This window comes from Chrysemys picta, chromosome 4 (assembly GCF_011386835.1).
Source record: "Chrysemys picta bellii isolate R12L10 chromosome 4, ASM1138683v2, whole genome shotgun sequence".
NCBI classification, from domain to species: Eukaryota; Metazoa; Chordata; order Testudines; family Emydidae; genus Chrysemys; species Chrysemys picta.
The window spans coordinates 150088102-150112958 of NC_088794.1; the positions used below are offsets into that span (position 1 = coordinate 150088102).

Genomic DNA, 24857 nt, shown 5'->3' on the forward strand with positions numbered 1-24857 from the left:
GCCATTTTGTTTGGCGCTGTTTCCACAGAGACCAACCAGCGAGGGTCCGGCCGGCCGGGGTGAGCGGGCAGCGGCGGCGATGGCGGCCGCGGGGCGCTCCGGCCTGGAGGAGCTGCAGCTCACGGCCGAGGAGGTGGAGCGGCTGAAGGGCGCCTTCCGCGACGAGCGGTTCCGGGCGCTGCTGGCGGAGTACGCGGCGGAGCTGGCCGACCCGGAGCAGCGGCGGCGGTACGAGGAGGAGGTGACGGCGCTGGAGCGGGAGCGCGGGGTGGAGGTGCGCTTCGTGCACCCGGCGCCGGGCTACGTGCTGCGGACCAGCCAGGGGGGCGCCCAGCGCTGCTACCTCAACGTCTGCAGCAACCCGCTGCTGGGCCGGCCCCAGGCCCGCGCCGAGCCCCGCGGCCACCGCTGGGCCCTGCCCTACAGCCTGGCCCCCGGCCGCGAGGAGCTGGGCCGCGCCGGCCGCCGGCGCCTGGTCTACGACGTGGTCTTCCACCCGGAGACGCTGCGCCTGGCCGCCCGCAGCGCCCGCTTCAGGCGCATGGTGAGCGACACGGCGCTGGAGGCGGTGCAGAGCCGCTTCGGGGTGCAGCTGGACCGGGCCAACGCCGTCCCGCTGCGGGGCACCGCCTACAAGGGGGTCCCGCAGGCCTCCGTCATCCGCACCCCGCTGCCAGGGGGCGCCCCGCCGCGGGCCGAGGAGCCCGACTCCCCGCTGCCCCCCTTCCCGTCCCCCTACTCCTACCCCGCGGGGCCCGGGAGCAGCGCCCAGCACCAGCCGGCGCCCGGCCCCCCGGCGGGGGAAGGGGCTCGGCCCCCGGCCCCCACCGCGCCCCGCTGGAGCCTGCGGCACCGCTCGTACGTGGAGCTGCAGGACTACCGCTGCTGCCGGGACTCGGCGCCCAGCCCGGTGCCCCGGGAGCTGGTGGTGACCATCGAGCTGCCGCTGCTGAGCTCCGCCGGCCAGGCCGCCTTGGAGATCCGGGGGCGGGAGCTGCGCCTGGACTCGCAGCGCCCCGCCTACCGCCTCCGCCTCCGCCTGCCCTACGCGGTGGATGAGCCCCGCGGGCAGGCCACCTTCAACAAGGCCAAGCGGCAGCTGCTGGTCACGCTGCCCGTCCTGCCCCCGCCCGGCCCGAGCCCCGCGGCCCCTGCAGAGCCCAGCGGAGTGAGCCCAGAGGAGCCCGAAGTCGGCCCGCCTTCCTCAGGAGGCCTTGGTACGGGCCAGGAGCAGCGGGAAGAGGCTGGTCCTGCAGCCGGGGAGGAGGAGGAGCTCGGGCTGCCTCCAACTGAGCAAGCGTGTGCGCCAGGCGGTAGCGGCCGGGCCCCCAGCAGCCTGACTCCTCCCGTGAGCGCGGTGTGCCCCGGCAGCATGGATCTTACCTCGTGCACCACCAGCAGCAGCGAGGTGTTACTGGCACCCAGTAACGGCACAGAGCTTCCCACCTGTCCCAGCACCAGCCTGCGCCCTGCCGTGCCCACCGAGTGCCTTAGCTGCAGCGGCTACCCACACCTTCCTGCGGCCCCCAGCATCTTGGCCGCTCCGGTTTGTCCCCCCTTCCAGTGCACCCAAGACGAAGAATCTCTGACCCTGGTCTTGCAGGTGCCAAACATCCAGCCAGAGAGTGTGAGGGGGGAAGTCGGCACAAATCACTATAGACTCGGTTTCTGTTCCAAGGATGCTGCTTCCTACTCCTTCCTCCTACAGTTTCCTCTTGAAAACAAGCTGACCCCCCCAGAGACTGGTATTAATGTCTCCCCCAACAACGCTGTAATAGGACTAGCCAAATCTCCTGAGAGTGCTGGACTTTGGGGGAAGATGTACTTCGGCTTAAACAGCAAGGCTCTGCAGGTAATTACTTTTAAAATGACACATCCAATATATAATGCTTCTGAAATAACCTTACATTTAGATGTGTTTTGTGGAAGGTCATAGCTTGATCTAGTTTTTAAAAAAGACGATTGGCTCAGCGGATAGTTAATGGAATATAAAGCTTTTTACTTCTAGGCCACTAGTTCAGGTTTAAACCAGGTGGGTAGTGCCTCCAAGTCCATTACCATCTGACAGCTGTTCAGAGGCCTATGTAAAATGAACCACTACATTTGATGGCCCTATTCTGATTCACGGTGGGCAGATGTCCACATGGCTTGAATGGGGTGGAGTGAAAACTACTCTTGTTCTCAGAGGTGGTCCCTCTAACTAACTAAGACCTTGTCTACACTGGGGGGGATCGATCTAAGGGTATGTCTACACTACGAAATTAGGTCGAATTTATAGAAGCCGGTTTTATAGAAATCGGTTTTATACAGTCGATTGTGTGTGTCCCCACATAAAATGTTCTAAGTGCATGAAGTCAGCGGACCGCGTCCACGGTACCAAGGCTAGAGTCGACTTCCGGAGCGTTGCACTGTGGGTAGCTATCCCACAGTTCCCGCAGTCTCCGCCGCCCATTGGAATTCTGGGTTGAGATCCCAATGCCTGACGATGCAAAAACAGTGTCGCGGGGGGTTCTGGGTACATGTCGTCAGGCCCCTCCCCCAGAGCAACAGCAGACAATTGATTCGCGCCTTTTTACCTGGGTTACCTAAGCAGACAACATACCACGGCAAGCATGGAGCCCGCTCAGCTCAGCTCACCATCACCATATGTCATCTGGGTGCCGGCAGACGTGGTACTGCATTGCTACACAGCAGCAGCTAATTGCCTTTTGGCAGTAGACGGTGCAGTATGACTGGTAGCCTTCATCGGCTGTCTGGGTGCTGGCAGACGTGGGGCTGCATTGCTATACAGCAGCAGCTCCTTGCCTTTTGGCAGTAGATGGTGTATTACGACTGTTATCCATTGTTGTCGTATTCCTCAGTGAGTTCGATCAGAGGCACCTGGGCAGACATGTTTTGTCTCCTGGAGACTCAGTCCTGCTGGCAGTCCTATTGAACCTTCTTGATGATTATGGCTAGCAGTTGTAGTACAGCATCTTCTGCCAAGCACCCAGAAGATGCCGATGGCTATCAGTCATGCTGCACCGTCTGCTGCCAGCTTAAGATGTAAAAAATAGATGGACCAGATTTGTTCTGTATTCATTTGCTTCCCCCTCCCTCCGTGAAATCAACGGCCTGCTAAACCCAGGGTTTTGAGTTCAATCTTTGGGGGGGCCATTCTGTGTGACAGTTGTTTGTGTTTCTCCCTGATGCACAGCCACCTTTGTTGATTTTAATTCCCTGTACCTGTAAGCCATGTCGTCACTCGCCCCTCCCTCCCTCCGTCAGACAATAGTTTCGCGCCTTTTTTCAGTCCAGACCCCATAGCACTGGGATCATGGAGCCTGCTCAGATCACCGTGGCAATTATGAGCACTATGAACACCATGCGCATTGTCCTAGAGTATATGCAGAGCCAGAACATGCCAAAGCAAAACCAGGCGAGGAGGTGATTGCAGCGCGGTGATGAGAGTGATGAGGAAATTGACATGGACATAGACCTCTCACAAAGTACAGGCCCCAGCAATGTGTAAATCATGGTGTTCCTGGGGCAGGTTCATGGCGTGGAACGCCGATTTTGGGCCCGGGAAACAAGCACAGACTGGTTGGACCGCATCGTGTTGCAGGTGTGGGACGATTCCCAGTGGCTGCGAAACTTTTGCATGCGTAAGGGCACTTTCATGGAACTTTGACTTGCTTTCCCCTGCCCTGAAGCACCAGAATACCAGGATGAGAGCAGCCCTCACAGTTGAGAAGCGAGTGGCGATAGCCCTGTGGAAGCTTGCAACGCCAGACAGTTACCGGTCAGTCGGGAATCAATTTGGAGTGGGCAAATCTACTGTGGGGGCTGCTGTGATCCAAGTAGCCAACGCAATCAAAGATTTGCTGATATCAAGGGTAGTGACTCTGGGAAACGTGCAGGTCATAGTGGATGGCTTTGCTGCAATGGGATTCCCAAACTTTGGTGAGGCGATAGATGGAACCTATATCCCTATCTTGTCACCGGAGCACAAAGCCACCGAGTACATAAACCGCAAGGGGTACTTTTGCAATGCTGCTGCAAGCCCTGGTGGATCACAGGGGATGTTTCACTACCATCAACGTGGGATGGCCGGGAAAGGTACATGATGCTCGCGTCTTCAGGAACTCTGGTCTGTTTCAAAAGCTGGAGGAAGGGACTTTCTTCCCGGACCAGAAAATAACGGTTGAGGATGTTGAAATGCCTATCGTTATCCTTGGGGACCCAGCCTACCCCTTAATGCCATGGCTCATGAAGCCGTACACAGTAAGCCTGGACAGAAGTCAGGACCTGTTCAACTATAGGCTGAGCAAGTGCCGAATGGTGGTGGAATGTGCATTTGGACGTTTAAAAGCGCGCTGGCGCAATTTACTGACTCGGATAGACCTCAGCGAAGCCAATATTTCAATTGTTATTGCTGCTTGCTGTGCGCTCCACAATATCTGTGAGAGTAAGGGGGAGACATTTATGGCGGGGTGGGAGGTTGAGGCAAATCACCTGGCCGCTGATTACGCGCAGCCAGACACCAGGACGGTTAGAAGAGTACAGCAGGGCGCGGTGCGCATCAGAGAAGCTTTGAAAACGAGTTTTGTGACTGGCCAGGCTACGGTGTGAAACTTCTGTTTGTTTCTCCTTGATGAACCCTCCGCGGCCCCTCCCCCCCCCGGTTCACTCTACTTCCCTGTAAACTAACCACCCTCCCCTCCCCCCTTCGAGCACCGCTTGCAGAAGCAATAAAGTCACTGTTACTTCACATTCATGCATTCTTTATTAATTCATCACACAACTAGGGGGATAACTGCCAAGGTAGCCCGGGAGGGGTGGGGGAGGAGGGAAGGAAAAGGACACACTGCAGTTTAAAACTTTAACACTTATTGAAGGCCAGCCTTCTGATGCTCAGGCAATCATCTGGGGTGGAGTGACTGGGTGGCCAGAGCCCCCCCCACTGCGTTCTTGGGCATCTGGGTGAGGAGGCTATGGAACTTGGGGAGGAGGGCTGTTGGTTACACAGGGGCTGTAGCGGCGGTCTCTGCTCCTGCTGCCTTTCCTGCAGCTTAACCATACGCTGAAGCATATCAGTTTGATGCTCCAGCAGCCGGAGCATCGACTCTTGCCTTCTGTCAGCAAGCTGACGCCACTTATCTTCTTCAGCCCGCCACTTGCTCTCTTCAGCCCGCGATTCAGCCCGCCACCTCTCCTTTCGTTCATATTGTGCTTTTTTGCACTCTGACATTGACTGCCTCCACGCATTCTGCTGTGCTCTGTCAGTGTGGGAGGACATCTGGAGCTCCGAGAACATATCATCGCGAGTCCGCCATTTTCTCCTTCTAATCTTCACTAGCCTCTGTGAAGGAGAAACATTTGCAACTGGTGGAGGAGAAGGGAGAGGTGGTTAAAAAAGACACATTTTAGAGAACAATGGGTACACTCTTTCACGTTAAATTTTGCTATTCACAATACACAGCACATGTGCTTTCGTTACAAGGTTGCATTTTTCCTCTTCTATTGAGGGCCTGCGGGTTTGGTGTGAGAGATCACTCATGCAGTGCCAGGCAACAGATTTCGGCTTGCAGGCAGCCATGGTAAGCCACAGTCTTTTGGCTTTTTTAACCTTCTTAATATGTGGGAATGGTTTCAAACAGTAGCGCCCTCATTTCCCATACCAAGCACCCGTTGGGTTGGCCATTTAAAATGGTTTGCAATGTAAAAGGAGGGGCTGCGGTTTCCGGGTTAACATGCAGCACAAACCCAACTACCCCACACACACACACTCAATTCTCTGGGATGATCACTTCACCCCTCCCCCTACTGCGTGGCTAACAGCGGGGAACATTTCTGTTCAGCCAAGCAGGAACGGGCACCTCTGAATGTCCCATTAATAAAATAACCCCATCTCAACCAGGTGACCGTGAATGATATCACTCTCCTGAGGATAACAAAGAGAGATAAGGAATGGATGTTGTCTGCATGCCAGTAAACACCGGGACCATACGCTATCATGCTTTGTTATGCAATGATTCCAGACTATGTGCTACTGGCCTGGCGTGATAAAGTGTCCTACCATGGCGGACGGGATAAGGCAGCCCTCCCCAGAAACCTTTTGCAAAGGCTTTGGGAGTACATGAAGGAGAGCTTTCTGGAGATGTCCCTGGAGGATTTCCGCTCCATCCCCATACACGTTAACAGACTTTTCCAGTAGCTGTACTGGCCGCGATTGCCAAATTAATCATTAAACACGCTTGCTTTTAAACCATGTGTAATATTTACAAAGGTACACTCACCAGAGGTCCCTTGTGTGCCCTCAGGGTCTGGGAGCACGCCTTGGGTGAGTTCGGGGGTTACTGGTTCCAAGTCCAGGGTGATAAACATATCCTGGCTGTTGGGGACACCGGTTTCTCCGCTTCCTTGCTGTGAGCTATCTTAATTGTCTTCATCATCATCTTCCCCATACCCCGAACCCGCTTCCCTGTTGCGTGATTCTCCATTGATGGAGTCAAAGCACACAGTTGGAGTAGTGGTGGCTGCACCCCCTAGCATGGCATGCAGCTCCGCGTAGAAGCGGCATGTTTGCAGCTCTGCCCCGGACCTTCCGTTTGCCTCTCTGGCTTTGTGGTAGGCTTGCCTTAGCTCCTTAATTTTCACACGGCACTGCTGTGCGTCCCTGTTATGGCCTCTGTCCTTCATGGCCTTTGAGACTTTTTCTAATATTTTGCCATTTTGTTTACTGCTATGGAGTTCAGCTAGCACTGATTCATCTCCCCATATGGCGAGCAGATCCCGTACCTCCCGTTCGGTCCATGCTGGAGCTCTTTTGCGATCCTGGGACTCCATCATGGTTCCCTGTGCTGATGAGCTCTGCGTGGTCACCTGTGCTCTCCACGCTGGGCAAACAGGAAATGAAATTCAAAAGTTCGTGGGGATTTTCCTGTCTACCTGGTCAGTGCATCTGAGTTGAGAGCGCTGTCCAGAGCGATCACAATGAAGCCCTGTGGGATAGCTCCCGGAGGCCAATAACGTCAAATTCCGTCCACACTACCCCAAATCCGACCCGCAAAGGCCGATTTTAGCGCTAATCCCCTCGTCGGAGGTGGAGTAAAGAAACCGGTTTAAAGGGCCCTTTAAGTCGAAAAAGAGGGCTTCGTTGTGTGGATGTGTCCAGGCTTAATTCGATTTAACGCTGCTAAATTCGACCTAAACTCGTAGTGTAGACCAGGCCTAAGTTACATGACTTCAGCTACGTGAATAATGTAGCTGAAGTTGATGTACTTAGATCTACTTATCATGGTGTTGTCTTCACTGTGGTAAGACGACTGCTGACGCTTCCCCGTCGACTCTGCCTGCGCCTCTCGCTCCAGTGAAGTACCGGAGTCAACTGGAGATTGCTCAGCGGTCAATTTATCACGTCTTCATTAGACGCGATAAATCGACCCCTGATGGATCGATTGCTCTGGAGGTAAGTGTAGACATGCCTAAAGGGTGAATCTTTTGACCAGTGGACCTGAAAAAGCGAAGAGAAGTTTGCAGCAGAGACGCCACAACTAGGAACAGAAAACTGAGCTAGAGAAGCGAGATCCAGGAAAGTAACCCGGGATGCCTGAAGGCACCTTCCGAAATCCAAGGAATGCTCAAAGTGAGGTGGACTCAGAGAGAGAGAGAGCTGCATACACATTTAGGATTTTTCAATAGCTCTGCATATCCCTAGTGCTGAGTAAAGTGAAGGTGGGTAGGCAGAACTGTGTGAGGGAAGCCTGGTCTAACATACCTGTTTTGTGGTTAAATAATTGGCTTTAATCTCTAGGGCTGTCAAGCTATCATCTTCCACAAGCACTAAATTCACATGAAAAGTAGTGTATGTATGTGCACACACATACAATTATTTTGAAATGAAAGTGTGTGAATACAGTATACATCACTGGCTCTCAGAGGTCTTCCAGGGGGTACATCAACTCATCTAGATATTTGCCTAGTTTTACAACAGGCGAAATAAAAAGCCCTAGTGAAGTCAGTACAAACTAAAATTTCATACAGACAATAACTTATTTATACTGTCCTATATGCTATACATTGAAATGTAAGTACAATATTTATATTCAAATTGATTTGTTTTATAATTGTAAAGTAAAAATAAGAAAGTAAGCAATTTTTCAGTAATAGGGTACCGTGACACTTTTCTATTTTTATGTCTAATTTTGTAAGCAAGTAGTTTTTAAGTGAGGTGAAATGAGGGGGTACTCAAGACAAATCAGACTCCTCAAAGGGGTACAGTAGTCTGGAAAGGTTGAGTCTCACTGATATACACAACCAATTACAAGATAGCTATATACTACTATAACTATTGAAAGAAAACTGCTAAAACAAGCGGATTAACATAAAAAGCAGCTTTAAATTTTAAAAAGCCATTGATTGCCATCTTGAATTAGAGCTCCTGTAATGTCATGTGAGCAATCTAGATGTGATTCCTCACTTAATTTTTTCCTTATTCCCTGGGCCATGAACATTCCACATGACTTTTTCTCAGTAGTCATCTAGAAATGTCTATCTCCAACATATGAAATACTCAAAACTGTTTTTCTTCAATAGTGAAGAGCATTCACAGGGATTTCCATGATAAAGAACTGGACTTCCCTGCACATGGAGCACTTAAAACAAACTTTCCTTGTATAAGGACCCAAGAAAATGGAATCCTGGACTAATTCTTCAATTCTGGAATTTTGGGTTCAACTTCACTATGGGCTTGTCTATACTTATGCGCTGGTTCGGCGGCAGGCAATCGAACTTCTGGGTTCGATTTATCGCGTCTTGTCTGGACGCGATAAATCGAACCCAGAAGTGCTCCCCGTCGACTCCGGTAATCCTGCTCGACGCGAGGAGTACGTGGAGTCGATGGGGGAGCCTGCCTGCCGCGTCTGGACTGCGGTAAGTTCGAACTAAGGTACGTCGACTTCAGCTACGTTATTCACATAGCTGAAGTTGCATACCTTAGTTCGAATTGGGGGGTTAGTGTAGACCAGGCCTATGTTCTAGAACCATGAAATCCTTTACAACTTGGAACACACATTGTGAGATGCCCATTTTGTAAAGCTGACTGGTATCTTCAGTATATTCACTGGGCTGAGGGCCTAGAGTATGGAAAATTTCTTGCCAAAATCTGAGGATTGCAAAATATTGTATGACCCTTTCAGAGATTCTGGTACTTTTTTTAATTTTTTTTTTTTTTTTTACTCAGTATATAAAGGGACAAGTTTTTGAAACTTGACTTCTAATTTTGTATGCCTACATGAAAGCCACTTTATATCACTGTGGGAGAAGTTGCTGGTGAAAGGAGTTGGTGAGAGAGGGTATTGTGGGACGGGAGTGGAATTAACAAATATTCCCACACAGGGCTCTGATTTAAGGTACTGTCCCTCAAGGCCTCTCCAAAATCCCCTCCCAGGCTGTTTGCCTAGATTTACCCAACAGCAGATCCAGATCTCTCCCATTGTTACTTATATTCCAGTCTACATCTCCTGTGTTCACACTGGATTACATTCTCCAGAATGTTGTGGTCCTAAGCTGAACCAAGAACATGGCTATACGTAAATCCTGACTCCCCTCTTAAAGGGCTAGCTTGCCTCTTGACATTCAGCCTATAAAATGAAATACTTAATTCTTAACAGAAATAGAAAGCAGGTTTTGATCTTGTTGGGTGAACCAAGAATATATTCTGCCTTCAATAATCTATTTTGTAACAGTAGTTTAAACTATATTCAGAAATGGGAAGCAGATTCAGAGAGGCAGTTAATTTAGGCAGATCAACCACCTGCAGCTTTTGGGGCAAAAGTGCCTTATTTTGTTTAATTAGAGAAATGTTGGTTAAAGTACTAACTGAAATGTATTTAACTTCCTCCAGGTTAAGTAAAAGAAACATCAGGTATTCCTCAGAGTGCTGGGGAGGCTATGCACATAGGGATATATACTTTTATCATTGGTGGTTGTGCTCTAAAATCATCATCTTTGGGGGGAAAGTTACTGAATACTTAAAATCCTAAAGCCTGACCTCCCTTTAGATATTGGCATTAGGTTTATTCCGTAACATACTAGGAATAAGATTATATATGGAATTGTGCTCCCTCTTTCTTTTGTGGTCTGTATATAGTATCACCTGTAAATGGAATAATCCCCTTACTCTTAAATCTTTGATTGAGCCCAATGTTCATGGGATGTAGTGGTGCTGGAAAAATATTTAACTTTTTCCAAAGATACTTTTTTCATTACTACACCATCTGGTACTCTTTCATCACTGAAGGACACAATCCTCTGTACCAAAAGCCCAAGGTCAAACAAACTTGATTATGATGTGTGTTGGGATTTTAACATTAATGTCCTCTTTATGACTGTTCTTATTTAAGATTATAATTTACCATACTGGGAAGTGAATTAAACTTTGGCCTGTGGACTGGTTACAGAGAATGGTAATACACCCCATTTTCTCAGTAATGTTAGACATGCTGTATTAGTTCATGGTTAGATCATATAGTAGATAATTACAAGTTTTATTGTTTGTGAGAAGTTTAATTAAGGCATATGTCTGAAAGAACATTGTGCAGGGATAGGAGAGCTCTCTTGGACCCTTGCATCAACATTGACACGCCTGTGGAGTACATTTTACATCTGTGTGCAACCTAGGGTTACCATATCTAATAAATAAATAAAAGAGGACCCTCCACGGGCCCTGTCCCTGCCCATTTCCCCACCCCTAGCCCCGCCCCAACTCCGCCCCTTCCCTGCCCTAACTCCGCCCCCTCCTCCCTCCCACTCCCAGCCACGCGGAAAGGGCTGCCCGAGGCTACCGGCTTCATGGTTTGCCGGGCAGCCCCCAGACCCTGCGCCCCCGGCCGGCGCTTCCCCAGCGCAGCTGGAGCCCGGGAGGGGAAGCGCCCAGCCGGGGGCGCAGGGACTGGAGGCTGCCCGGCAAACCGTGAAACCGGTAGCGCTCGGGCTTTGGGCAGCCCCTATGCCTCCGAACCCTGCGCCCCCAGCCGGGCACTTGCCCTCCCGGGCTCCGGCGGCGCAGGATCCGGAGGCACGGGGGCTGCCCGAAGCCAGTAGCGCTCGGGCAGCTCGGCTCTTAAACAGAGCCGAAGAGTCAGGGGAGGAGCAGAGCCTCCATTTTCCCGGACATGTTCGGCTTTTTGGCAATTCCCCCCGGACGGGGGTTTGACTGCCGAAAAGCCGGACGTGTCCGGGAAAAAGAGGACGTATGGTAACCCTAGTGCAACCAAGTATACCAGAAGGATTGTGGATTGACTGTTAGCCTACACAGCTGGACCTCCTCGTGGATTGACAATCTAAGTGTATGTCTACACTTAGAGTTTTTGCGCTGTAAGTTTCACCGGTGATAGGGAACTGGTGAAAATAAAGCGCTGCTTTGTGTACTCATTCAATTCCTCAGGCATCAGAGAGTGTTTACATTAGCAGCACTTCCATCGCGATGAGAGCAGCGCTGTAGGGCAGCTATCCCACAGTGCAGCTCTCTCGATAGGTCTTGTGGGAAGGGGGGGGGGGTGAGCGGAAGGCATTCTGGGTCCCTGCTCAGTGCCCCGGGCTGCCCTGCTTCATGTCCCAGCAGCCCTATTATTTCCTTGTTTCTTTCATGGCATATTTTTTAAACCCTCTTGCTATCTGGCTGCTTTCCCCGCCAATTCTACAAACAAAGGGAAAGGGAGCTTCGAACTTCCCGGGGCTTACAGGGGGAGGGGCAGACGTCCGTGTGTCAGAGCAGCGAAGATGCTGGCCAGAGTGGTCGCTTTTGGAACTGTGGGATATCTTCTGGAGGCCAAAAAATGTTTACACTGCTAGAACGTGTCTTCACTTTCACAGCAGCGCAAAAAGAACAGCGGTAAGAGCTGTATGTCTCTCGTGAAGGTGGCTTTCTTTTTGCGGTGGAACTTTTGAGTTTCACCGCAAAAAGTCATTAACAAGTGTAGATGCTCCCACAGTTTTAGTGCAAAAAAGGGACTTTTTACGTTTTAAATGGTAAGTGTAGACATACCCTTAGATAAAGCAAGCATTTTTTCCTTGCCCCTCATATGCTTATATTAGTTTTGTAAGAGTTGGACATGTGAAATTTATAGTCTTACCTAACTGCATATATTAATGCTTCCTTGCTATAATGCTGTAAGTCTGACTGGCCCCTTTGTAATAAAGTAAACGATTCTGTATATAATACTGTAACAGCTGTATTCTACCTAGTATTATCGTAAGCACATGTGTAGATATGTACTTCAGAAATGTCGTATTTTCTAACATCTAAACTCCTATCCTCTTTTTTGGTGATAAGGCACATTGTAGGGAAAATCCTATTTTGTTAAAGGTAAATGTCTTCCACAGTTGTCTGTCACAGAGGTGTTGACAAGAGAGCCCATGGAACTTTTTATATAGTCTGTCATTTAAATGTTTTTAAAGGGACCCTTAAGGCTGACAGTCCCTAAAAATAGCCAATCTAACAATCTCTTTAAAAATAAGATTTTTTTAATATAAAAATTTCTTCTGACACTTAAAATGATCAACCTTTCCAAAATCAGGGCTGCATTATGGATACAAGTGTGGTAATCCACTATATATGACCCCAGAGGGCTGTGTTCTGAAGTGCAGGGTTCATGTATATTTAAAGCCCTTTCCAACTTCCAAGAACAAAGCCGTCCATGAGAGCTGAGGGGCTGGCACAGTGCACCCACAAAATCTGCTTCCCTGCAAACCAAAACAAAGCTAGTGGATCTTACTATTTTTATTTATGGAAGTTGTGGTAGCCTGTCTTCAGTGCTGGACAAAACTTTTCCTATTATTTCAAAGCAATTTTGAATGTGACTACAAAGACAACATTTTCAAGGAAGACTTGTCTATAGAGTTGTTTGCAGTTTTTGTAGAATACTAACTTTCCTGTCTAAAAAAGAGTTGTTATACTGTGATTAGGACTAGGTTACTTATTACAAGAGGATGCTAGAAACTAAGACTTTCAAGATTACTCCTGTGAATGTTTTATTTTGGGGTCAATTAATTCTGTACTGAAGATTTCGAGACACTTAGCAAATTTTTGGCAGGTCACAGGAAGGAAAAAAAGAGAACAGACCAAATTCATTGCTTAGTTTTGAACTAATCTCTTCCCTAAACTACATTACAAATAATAATAGGATTCCATCTCATATAAAGCAAACTGAATAACCTTTAATTGTTAGGTGCATTATGGGACTGGACTAGATGACCTTTCGAGATCTCTTCCAGTCCTATGATTCAGTGCTCAGATTGTATGTGATTTTTTTTTTAAAATTACTAAATAAAAAGTGATTTTATTAAATACAGACAGTAGGATTTAAGTGGTTCAAAGTAGTAACAGACAGAACAAAGTAAGTCACCAAGAAAAATAAAATAAAATGCGCAAATCTATGTCTAATCAAACTGAATACAGATAATCTCACCCTCAGAGATACTTCAGTAAGCTTTTTCTCAGACTGGACACCTTCCAGGCCTGGGCACAATTCTTTCCCCTGGTACAGCTCTTGTTGCAGCTCAGGTGATAGCTAGGGGATTCTTCATGATGGCTCCTCTCCCGTCTTGTTCTCTTCGACCCCTTTATATATCTTTTGCATAAGGCGGGAACCCTTTGTCCCTCTGGGTTTCCACCCCCCCTCACTGGAAAAGCACCAGGTTAAAGATGAGCATTGGCCTGCTAAACCCAGGGTTGTGAGTTCAATCCTTGAGGGGGCCACTTGGGGATCTGGGGCAAAATCAGTACTTGGTCCTGCTAGTGAAGGCAGGGGGCTGGACTCAATGACCTTTCAAGGTCCCTTCCAGTTCTAGGAGATAGGATATCTCCAGGTTAAAGATGAATTCCAGTTCAGGTGACATGATCACATGTCACTGCAAGACTTCATTACTCACTTGCCAGCACACACATATACAGGAAGACTCACAGGTAAATACAGCCATCTGCAGACAATGGGAGTCATCAAGATTCCAAACCATCCTTAATGTCCCACCCTTTACATAATTACAATAGGCCCTCAGAGTTATGTTTTATATTTCTAGTTTTAGATAAAAGAGTGGTACATTTCTACAAATAGGATGATCACACTCAGTAGATTATGAGCTTTGTAATGATACCTTACAAGAGACCTTTTGCATGAAGCATATCCCAGTTACATTACATTCACTTATATTTTTATAAAACCATATAGACTGCACAACGTCACACCCTCCTCTGAACTTACTGCCAGAGACTTGGACACTGACCGTGGCGGAGGCAGTATACCTAAAATTCGTTTTTGGGCTCTCCTATGGGGCAGACACTCCTGTATCCCCCAAAAGGGAAAGAGACCCCGATCCAGCTCAAGAGGAGACTTCAGCAGAAACCGTAGATGTCTACAGTTTGTTCCTCAGCAAGAACAATCAACAGAGCAAACTCTACAGATGGCAGATGCAGTACAAGATGACAAGGACTCAAGGATTCCAGACAGCCAGTCATTGTAACTAACAGGCAACCAAATGACCAAGTTGTTATGCAGCCAGGTCATGTAATTAGAAAATCAGTACCATTCAGAGACACTTAACAGACAAAGACAGCGTGATAGCATAAATACTGTAAATGATAGGAATGTAGAACTTAAAGGGGGAAGATGTAACAGAATGCTAAAGTTTATTATATTCTGCCACTAGGTGGCACTGTGTGAAATACCATGTTTAAGCTATCCTCCGTCATCGCAGGCAAAGCATTAAAGGATCTTATGATACACGCTGGATGTGTTCGTCTCGCAGAGAAGCAAGTCAATGTCTGGTACAGGAGCATGACAGGGATATCAATGGCTAAGCCCTTTCTACAAAATGTAATCACCATTACTACTAGTGGATGCTGCTAGTGTAAACAAGGCCCCTACTGTATTCTCTTCATGAATAACCTCTCTGCACCCTCCCTATCTGTCCTGCTGTACGTGTACATTTCTTGGATTGTAAACTCTTTGGGCAGAAAATGGGTTTAATTCTATACTGTGTAAATTGGCAGTATATACATGATCTCCAAAGTTTCATTTAATATTGTATGACTATGGAACTGTTTCATGCTCCCAATTATAGCTTCTTTTAGCGATCAAAATTATATCTTTGAGAGCCCAGACACAGTTGGATGAGAGAGCTGAAAATATTCAAAATTGCCTCATTGCATCTATCATCAACAGGACTTCCTTGGTGGCTGGACTTTTCTGGTATTCTAGCTCTTATTAGGTTGATGAGATGAGGGAGTAAAAAGGGAATGAGGGATTTAAATGTGTGTATATTAAAACAATCCGAGTAATTGAGAATCCCGGAAAAAGAGGTTTAATCTTTTTCCAACTATTTTACATAATGGAATAATTTATTGTTAAATAGAAAAAGAAGCAGATGAATAAATCTATAAAGTATTATTGTCTTAATTAAACAAGATATTCCTGGTTGTATTTTTGGACCATTAATATCCACAGCTCGTTTGAGTCATAAGACAAGTAGCAACATGCTTCACAGTGCACCTGAATCACATATGAATAGCCCTAAAAATATATCCTGGAGTATCTTATTTAACTGTAAACTGCATTTCACTTCATTCCATTCCACTTGTATTTACCTATACCTGAATGAAGCTCTAAAGAGACAAGTTTGTTACACATCTGAAATGGATATTGTCATATATATATTTCATATTCTCCACTCTAGAAGGCCTAATCTTTAAATCTGATGACTAAAATGAGCTGTACTTATAAAAAAATCAGATGTTTATAGAATGAGGGTACTTGTGGCACCTTAGAGACTAACAAATTTATTTGGGCATAAGCTTTTGTGGGCTAAAACCCACTTATCGGATGGTAATTAAACAAACCCACAGATCCAGAACTTTTTTAAATCGAATATCAAAAGAGAAGGGAGGGCAATTGAAACAATTTTTTCATTGTAATCGTTCCTCAAATGGAAACTGAAAACAAACACATGACATGTATCAGAGTAACAGCCGTGTTAGTCTGTATCCGCAAAAAGAAGAACAGGAGTACTTGTGGCACCTTAGAGACTAACAAATTTATTAGAGCATAAGCTTTCGTGGACTACAGCCCACTTCTTCGGATGCATATAGAATGGAACATATATTGAGGAGATATATATACACACATACAGAGAGCATAAACAGGTGGGAGTTGTCTTACCAACTCTGAGAGGCCAATTAATTAAGAGAAAAAAAAAAAAAAAACTTTTGAAGTGATAATCAAGCTAGGCCAGTACAGACAGTTTGATAATAGGTGTGAGAGTACTTACACGGGGAGATAGAGTCAATGTTTGTAATGGCTCTTCTCTACGCAAAAGAATTAATGGACACAAATCTGACATCAGGAATCAAAATACTCAAAAACCAGTGGGAGAACACTTTAACCTGTCTGGTCATTCAGTGACAGACCTGTGGGTGGCTATATTACAACAGAAAAACTTCAAAAACAGACTCCAAAGAGAGACTGCAGAGCTAGAATTGATATGCAAACTAGACACAATCAACTCCGGTTTGAATAAGGACTGGGAATGGCTGAGCCATTACAAACATTGACTCTATCTCCCCGTGTAAGTACTCTCACACCTATTATCAAACTGTCTGTACTGGCCTAGCTTGATTATCACTTCAAAAGTTTTTTTTTTTTTTTTTCTCTTAATTAATTGGCCTCTCAGAGTTGGTAAGACAACTCCCACCTGTTTATGCTCTCTGTATGTGTATATATATATCTCCTCAAAATATGTTCCATTCTATATGCATCCGAAGAAGTGGGCTGTAGTCCACGAAAGCTTATGCTCTAATAAATTTGTTAGTCTCTAAGGTGCCACAAGTACTCCTGTTCTTCTTTTTACATGACATGTAGAAAACATGCCTCCCTTTAAACCATTGCCTTTTGTGTGAGGCAGACCCGTATTTTGTACGGAAATCATTTAAACCATTTTCTTCATGTTCATCTCTCACTACTTCTGAATGTCTTATTGAGAATGTATTAAACCAGAGATTTCAACAGATATTGTTTTCACAAGTAGTGTGGGTGTCTCAGCTGCATATTCAGAATCAGAATTTTATATGTATCTGTATATTTAGTGGGTTGCTGGGTACAAAAACACTGACACATAATGTGAAAAGAACATGTAAACATGTAACTTCATTTTTTTTGCCTTTAGGAAAGGTTGTTTGTCAGTGAAGAAAATGTTGATGAATTTCTGGACAATGTCTTGTGCCCGTCATTCCTCAAACAGACAACACTGGAAAGCCAACCATTAATTGAAGTACTTGATGTTACTGAGGTCAAAAGTCAAATCAGATTAAAGGTAAGGATCTGCTAACAATAGTACATGGCACTTCTATAGTTTAACAAGAATAGTGTGTGAAACCTCCCTCAAACGGAGTCATTCCTGCTCTGTTTGGATACTGTTGAAAATCATGTATAGGAAGTGATGTTTGCAAGTGTAAACATCCGTTTTTGGAAAGGCCGATTTACTTTAAACTCCATTCAAATTAAATTAAATGGTGAAGTGGAACTATGTACAGTTCTGGCTTAGCAGCAGTTTTATTAGGATGACAGTGATACATTGTGTTGTCTCATGTATAAATACCTATATAATAAATCCCTCCTTCATATTAAAACAAAAATATCACTGATTTATAGTCACCGATTTATATCTCAGTAGTGTTCAGGGGATACAGAGACCCAGAAAGTGCTTCCAGGTCACAGCCACTTAGCTGTGCTGGAGTCTGCACTCTCCAGACAAACCAGGGATAGGGACTTCACTGGAATAGAACCGGTCTGAGGCTTCTCTACGCTGCAGAGTTTTGGTGGCAAAACAGCAGAAGTGTACACACAGCAATGCCACTTTTGGTGACAAAATAAAACCACCTCGATGAGAGACACAGGGCTTTTTGCACAAAAGTTTTGCTGACAAAGTGCCAGTGTAGATGCTGCCATTCATTATGTCGACAAAACTGGCCTCCCCCAGTATCACACAATGCCTGCTCTGACCGCTCTGCTCACTGTTTTGAACTTGGCTGCCCTGCAGGCATGCGCCCCTCCCTTTTCAAAACTCCGGGAAGCTTTGATAGTCCTCATCCCGGAGAGCTCACCCAGCTGCTGAGGAGGCTGTGGGAGAACTCAAGGGAATTGCAGAACTGCAGGTAGGCAGAGTAGGCCGCTGCTGTGGGGGAGCGAGAGAAACTGCTGTGGATTGGTTGCTCAGGCTGCTGTCTGAACTTAGAGATAGCATGCCGGCACACCCTCCCCCAACACACACTCTCTCTCTCACACATGTATATGTACTCCTCTCACACACTGCCCAAACACACACACGGTTTGTCTCTCTCTTCCGCCCCTCCACACACGACAAACACACATACTCCGTCACTCACTCTCTTCCTTTCCCCCCACATACACTTCAATCTACTAGAATGCCCACAGAACAATGGGATTGAGAAACCTGCATCATGTGACACTGTACTTACCCCGTGAGGCATTGAAAACCCTTCCCAAAGCACCATGTGACCAGTTGCACAGTGGGATAGCTACCCACAGTGCACTGCTCTCTGTGCTGATGCAAGAGCTGCTAGTGAGGATGGGCTCTGCCAACACAAGGAGCATAGTGTGGATATGCAACAGTGGTTAATTAAAGTGCTTTAATTCAAGCGGCGTAAGTTTTGTTGACAAAACTCTGCAGAGTAGACAAGGCCTGCCTCTCCAACTCTTCTTTAAGGATGTGCTCAATATGAATAAGTGAAGAGTCCATGTCCCTCCATATACACAATTTTGAGTAAAGTTTTGGAGCCCTGTGGATGTAGTGTATAGGAATCCAATGGTTCTCAACCAATATCTAGATGAGTTGATGTACCCCCTGGCCTGGGGGTACACAAAGGTCTTCCAGGGGTACATCAACTCATCTAGATATTTGCCTAGTTTTACAACAGTCTACATAAAAAGGGCTAGTGAAGTCAGTACAAACTAAAATTTCGTACAGACAATGACTTTATACTTCTCTATATGCTATACACTGAAATGTAAGTACAATATTTATATTCCAATTTATTTTTTTATAATTTATATGGCAAAAATGAGAAAGTAAGCAATTGTTCAGTACTAGTGTGCTGTGACACTTTTCTATTTTTATGTCTGATTTTGTAAGCAAGTCGTTTTTTAAGTGAGGTGAAGCTTTGGGGTACTCAAGATAAATCAGACTCCTGAAAGGTGTAGAGTAGTCTGGAAAGGTTGAGAGCCACTGGCATACTCCATTGGTTCAGGTACCTCTGAATGAAAATCTTTCATGTTTATGGATGCAGCTCAAGACAGAAGCCCCAAAAGGCCCAAAATTTGTACTTTGGAATGTGGGGAGTCACAGACAGGGGAGGCTTAGGGAGAGGACAGAAAACTCATTGTTTTGGGGATTGTACTGAGGATGGACTATGCTGAGATGGGCAGGGAGAGGTCACAGCGAAGAGGAGCAGTGGGAGTGTCAGGAAGGTAGAGGGTACCTTGGAAAGTTTGTCTGGATAACAATCCCAACTTTTTCTATTTATTTGACCTGAGCTAAACCTTTGAATCTTGTGAGTTTTCCCTGTGTGTTAGGGCATACTTGTGAGAGTACAGGGTTCTTTTCTACACAAGAGCAATGTGACTAGAGGATTAACATGGGACTAGGAGGCAGGACTTTATGAATTCTAATCTCACCACTGCCATTCATGTGGTGTCAACTAACCGACTCTCCTCCCTCCGTTTTCCCATCTCTGAGGGGTACCGTAAGCTTAAGCATTATCTCCATTTTATCAAACACAAAACTGAGACACATAGGATAAGTAACTTGCCAGAAGTCCTACAAAAAATACATGGCAGTGTCAGGCAACTCTCCTTGCTCCTAGTCTCCTGCCTTAACCAGAAAACTATCCTTTCTGCCCCCTTCATTGTCTAAATACACAGAGGTACAGCCACACGTATAAACCAAAAAAAATTAATTACATCTTAACCCTTTACAATAACTGAACAAGTGTGGAAAAAGCTTTATCTGCTTTTTCAGTTTAACTTTGTCCATAGTCACTTTCACTGTTTCCCATCTCTAGTGAACATTTCCTCTCGTTCGTATGACATTTTCAGAGTAATAGAGAGCACAACATTTTTAAGATAGTTTTACCATCACATTTTCCTCCCAAAGCTGATGGGGGATTTGGGCAGGAAGAGCACCTGAAACTTAACTCTTTTTGAAACACATTACATTTCAAGTTGACAGGGTCTGTTTAGGTTCCATCTACACTTCTATGTTGCAGCTCTAGCCAACGTTTAAATGCTAATGCAAAAAACAAAGTTCAGAAGTGGAATTTGGACTTTGATACTAAAGTAGCTGAGTAAAGAACTTACTTCCGGGCTTGCTGCTCTACTGTTACTTTTCAGTTGATTATGGTTAAACTATCCATTAGACTGAGAATTTTGCATCACACTGTAGTGTTGCCTCATTTGCATTTACATATTTTTGCATCGTTCCAAATTAGCTATGTTAAATATTTTGTCCCTCACTTTTGTAATTTAGTCAATATTTAGCCATAGTTTGAGGCATGTTTTGTGCAGATCTCAAAACAAGATATAGCCTTTTGCACATTTAGTTTTGTTTGTACCTAACAATAGATGCTCCACAGTGGTGCAGTGGGCCTAAATTCTGTGGCAAGGCTCCCTGATTAATGTTATTGAATTATGTGGTGCCTTGACATTTGTGACAGCTTCAAGTAATGTCAGTAATAAGGTGTTAGTTAAATAAATAATCGCTGCAGTAATCCCTTAACCTGCTATTAATTTCAACAATTTATATTTTTTCAATGTTACGCCACCCTTAGTTTTCAGCGTGCTGCAGAGCGGTGAAGTTCCAATGTATCACGGCATTTCTAGTCTGAGTGCCTTGTAGAAGTCTTTGGAGGAAAGCTGGAGATTTTGGACACTGAATAAACCAGGGGTTCTCAAACTGTACCGCGACCCCCTTCTGACAACAAAAATGACTCCATGACCCCAGGAGGGGGACCAAAGCCTGAGCCTGCCAAGACCAAGCCTGAGCCCTGCCATTGTGGGAGGTGGGGGCGGAGCGCAAAGCCTGGGCCCCACCACACCAGGCAGGGGGGCCAAAGCCCAAGAGCTACAGCCCCATGCAAGGGGCCTGTAACCTGAGCCCCACCACCCAGGGCTGAAGCCCTCGGGCCCGGCTTCAGCCCCAGGCAGTGGGCCCCAGCAAATCTAACGCCAGCCCTGGCGACCCCATTAAAATGGGGTCCCAACCCAGTTTGAGAACCACTGGGATAAACAGATTTGGCTTTTGGCACCGATGAAATGAGGGACAGAGGGAAGGTAGTTTGCGGTGTTGATACCCAAGAGGTGGGTGATGCTTTCGTCAGTGGTAAGGGAATGAATCTTCTCTTACTTTCTTGTTGACAGGGTGACAGTAACTCATTTGGGGTGTGAGGTTTGGAAGGGTAACGAATCTTGAAATTGCTAGTTCCCGGAGCTAGGCAACTGCCTTTGACAACATTGAGCCACTCCACTGCAGCCAGACACACTCTATTTACTAACAATGGATACACATTATGTAAAAGCTTCTGCTGAAATAACCAACAGCAAAAAAGTGAATGTTGATCTATGATAGTCAGTCATCCGGGTTCAGAGTGCTCACCTCAGTGAGATGAACGAGAACAGTTCTCTGACATTGTTTTATGCACACTCAAGACGACAACACTGCATTAGTTAAACTTTCCACATGTGACAGGGACATAGTTTTCACAATCCACAACAGGCTAGGAACATTTCCTCAAATGAAAGTTTATATTCTGGGGCCAATTTTGCAGCCATGGATTTGTGGAAAATACAAGGCTGTGTGCATAACCCAACTGTGATCATTTGCTCTTTCTTCCACTATTAACTGTTGTACATCATTACCAATTGGCAGCTGTCCAGCAACTCTTTCCACAGCAGAGTAAAACCTTATGGTGGGAAACAATCTGTAATACACTCCCATGTGCATTTTGATTACAGTATTGGGAAACCCTCAGCACAGGTCTGATTTAGCTTTCTGAAAGCACAGACTAACACAGATTGTAGATCTCATAGAAATAAATGCATTCTGAGTTATTCAGTGTCTAGGCCTCCCGTTGATAGCATTTTTGGGTGTTCAGTCAACATTAAGTGTTAGGGTATCAAAGTACAAATAATTACCTGTTTTTTTTTCCTCAACAGTCACAGGAAATTAAACATTGTGAACTTGGTGAAAAAGAACAAACAGTTAACAATTCAGGAAGAGATCAAGTTGAAAAAGAGAATAGAAACTACTTCAAAACAAATATAGAAGCTAACCATACTGCAGCTACCACCGTTGGAGAACATGGTACGGAAACGGACATGACTTCTGGATCTTTTACAACTGATAAAACAATAGTAGTAGAAGATTGTAGTTCAGGCCATTGTTTGCAGCTTGAACCTATTGACACTAGTTTAGCAATTTCTGGGAAATCTCAGATAAATGAACCACAGTTAGAACTTGCTTTCACAACAGGCAAAAATGCCACGTCCTCAGACTGTGAAAAGCAAGAATTACTTCATTTGGAAGAGCAGGCAAAAATAAGGGATGAAGAGGTCATGTCTTCAGAGCCAGCAGAAGAGAACCAACATAATTTGAACTGTAGACCAGTTTCTCCAATTATAAAGGAAATTAATATGCAAGATGGAAGCGTGCAAATGGTTAGAGATCACACAACGCACTGTGCATTAATTTTTCAAAATTCTTTGTTGTATGAGTTGGATTAAGTTATGTCAGGATTTTAATTATAATGGTCAGTTTATCCTCTGCAGTTCAGGCTTCTGGTTTTTTTGGCATTTAAATCATTGCATGGAAAGCAGAAATCTGAACCTGAGTCTGACAGCTTCAATAAGAGGAAGCGATTTAATTGTTTTGTTTAAATCAACTTTCGTTAATTTTGATTTTTTAAAAGTTTTAAACTTTCTTTAAAATAAAAGTATTTTCAAAAGAAATGTTCAGTTGAGTAGAAATTAAAACATATAAACAGCAATAGTAGATTACCCAACAATCAAGATCCAAGTCCAGGTTCTTGAAGGGAAAGTAATCTCTCTAATGTATTGGAGTTTTTGTAATGCTTCTCTCCAGATTTGCTATCTTTGTTCAACCTAATGACAAACAATACCCATCATTTGAAGTAAATATTTGCCAATACTCATTTTGTGGATTGTAGGGTTAGACTGCTAGTGATTTTTGGCAAATAGAATTTTTCATTCCATGGAGAAGCCCACTTTTTAATTAGTCTCCTTAAAATAAATGTTTATACTGCTATCTTATCCTACTACTTTCCTTCAGATATATAGTATCCAAATACACCAATGCAACCATGTTTAACTAATTTGTTTCTTTGTTATCCAGTGTATTAAAACCTGCATTTCCCAACCTCTCTGCATTTATTCATGTATAATCTTCTTCTAATATGGAGTCAATTTGTCTAAATTATTCCTACCACTCAAAATAACTTTCCTGGGGTTTAAATATGCTGCCTGTTGGGATTGCATGGCAGTGGAAAGCAACAATAAGCAAGCACATTTTTAAGCTTTGATATTAAACTTTCAGATCCCTTTTCTGTCTCTTAACCCCCCCCCCCAAAAAAAAGTTCCTTTAAAAACTGTTGTACATGCTGAAGAAAATGTACTTCTGAACGAACTTAAGTTAAATTAGATTTACAGTTCAAATCTCCCATAAAATTAGGTTGCTTACATAGCTGTGCCAACCACAAGTACTTCTTGGGGCTGCATATACTTAACAGAGAAAGTACTGAATTTTATTGCTTGTGACAACTCTAAAATGTATATACTGTGTTGGTTCCAGGATATTAGAGACACAAGGTGGATAAGGTCATTTTTATTGGACCAACTTCCTGTTGGTGAGAGATTTACACCGAGCTTTTCTTCAAGTAAATTTCTGAAGAAGAGCTCTGCATAAGCAGGAAAGCGTCTCTCTCTCAAACAGGAAGTTGGTTCTACCTCACCCACCTTCCCCAACTCTAAAATTTGACAGTTAAATTACCCAGGAGAACAATCTGTTTTGGCACACATTCTGTTTTTTTAAAAGTAATAAAACATCCACATATTGAGATGGCTTCATAACAGTTGTGTTTCCTTTCCAGTGAATACATTTAAGCAATTTATTCACATCCCATAAAGGAGGAGAGAAAATTAAGAATAGAGTTTTGTTGAAAGTTACGTTTTATCTATCAACACACAAGTTAAGCAGTTTCATTGAGCAATAATTATTTTTAGACAGGAACAAAAGGCCACTGACCCTCTATTATCTTAATACAAGTGCAGTAGAGTTTTTTTCAGCCTTAATGTAACAAATTTATCCACTTTTTTTTTATGAATGTCTAAGTCATCTAGCTACATGAAAGTACTTTTAGAATAATTCCTGTCACCCAATTTTTTCAAGCTTGGTAGGTATTTGATATGGTTTATGGGGACTAGCTGATGTTTAGAGAGTGACTGCATTCCAGCTGTGACGTACATTCCCCCTCTGTACTTTGTCTAAGCCGTTCAGTGAAATCTGTTTTAAGGCTATTCCACAAAACTTCTTTAACTAGTATTGATAAGTTTGTTATACTTCAATGGTAAGTGACATTTAAAAAAATGCATCACTACAGTTAGAATAGACAAATATTTCACTGTAACAAATGGCATTGTTTTGTATTGTTTCTGGCTTTCAGTTCAACATGTTTTATTAAACGGTATGTTTATTCTTTTTATATGGCTGACTAATTTGAAGGCTAAGTGTTGTGA

At 44.9% G+C, this 24857-nt stretch overlaps 1 protein-coding gene across 1 annotated transcript; it reads left to right on the plus strand.

Annotated features, from left to right (window-relative positions):
- On the plus strand, positions 1-24823 carry DNAAF2 (dynein axonemal assembly factor 2). Its single transcript, XM_005303414.4, has 3 exons — positions 1-1852; positions 17200-17346; positions 22263-24823. Exons 1-3 carry the CDS (start codon positions 80-82, stop codon positions 22827-22829), a joined length of 2487 nt encoding a protein of 828 aa, XP_005303471.2. The 5' UTR covers positions 1-79; the 3' UTR covers positions 22830-24823.
- Positions 24824-24857: the final 34 nt, after the last annotated feature.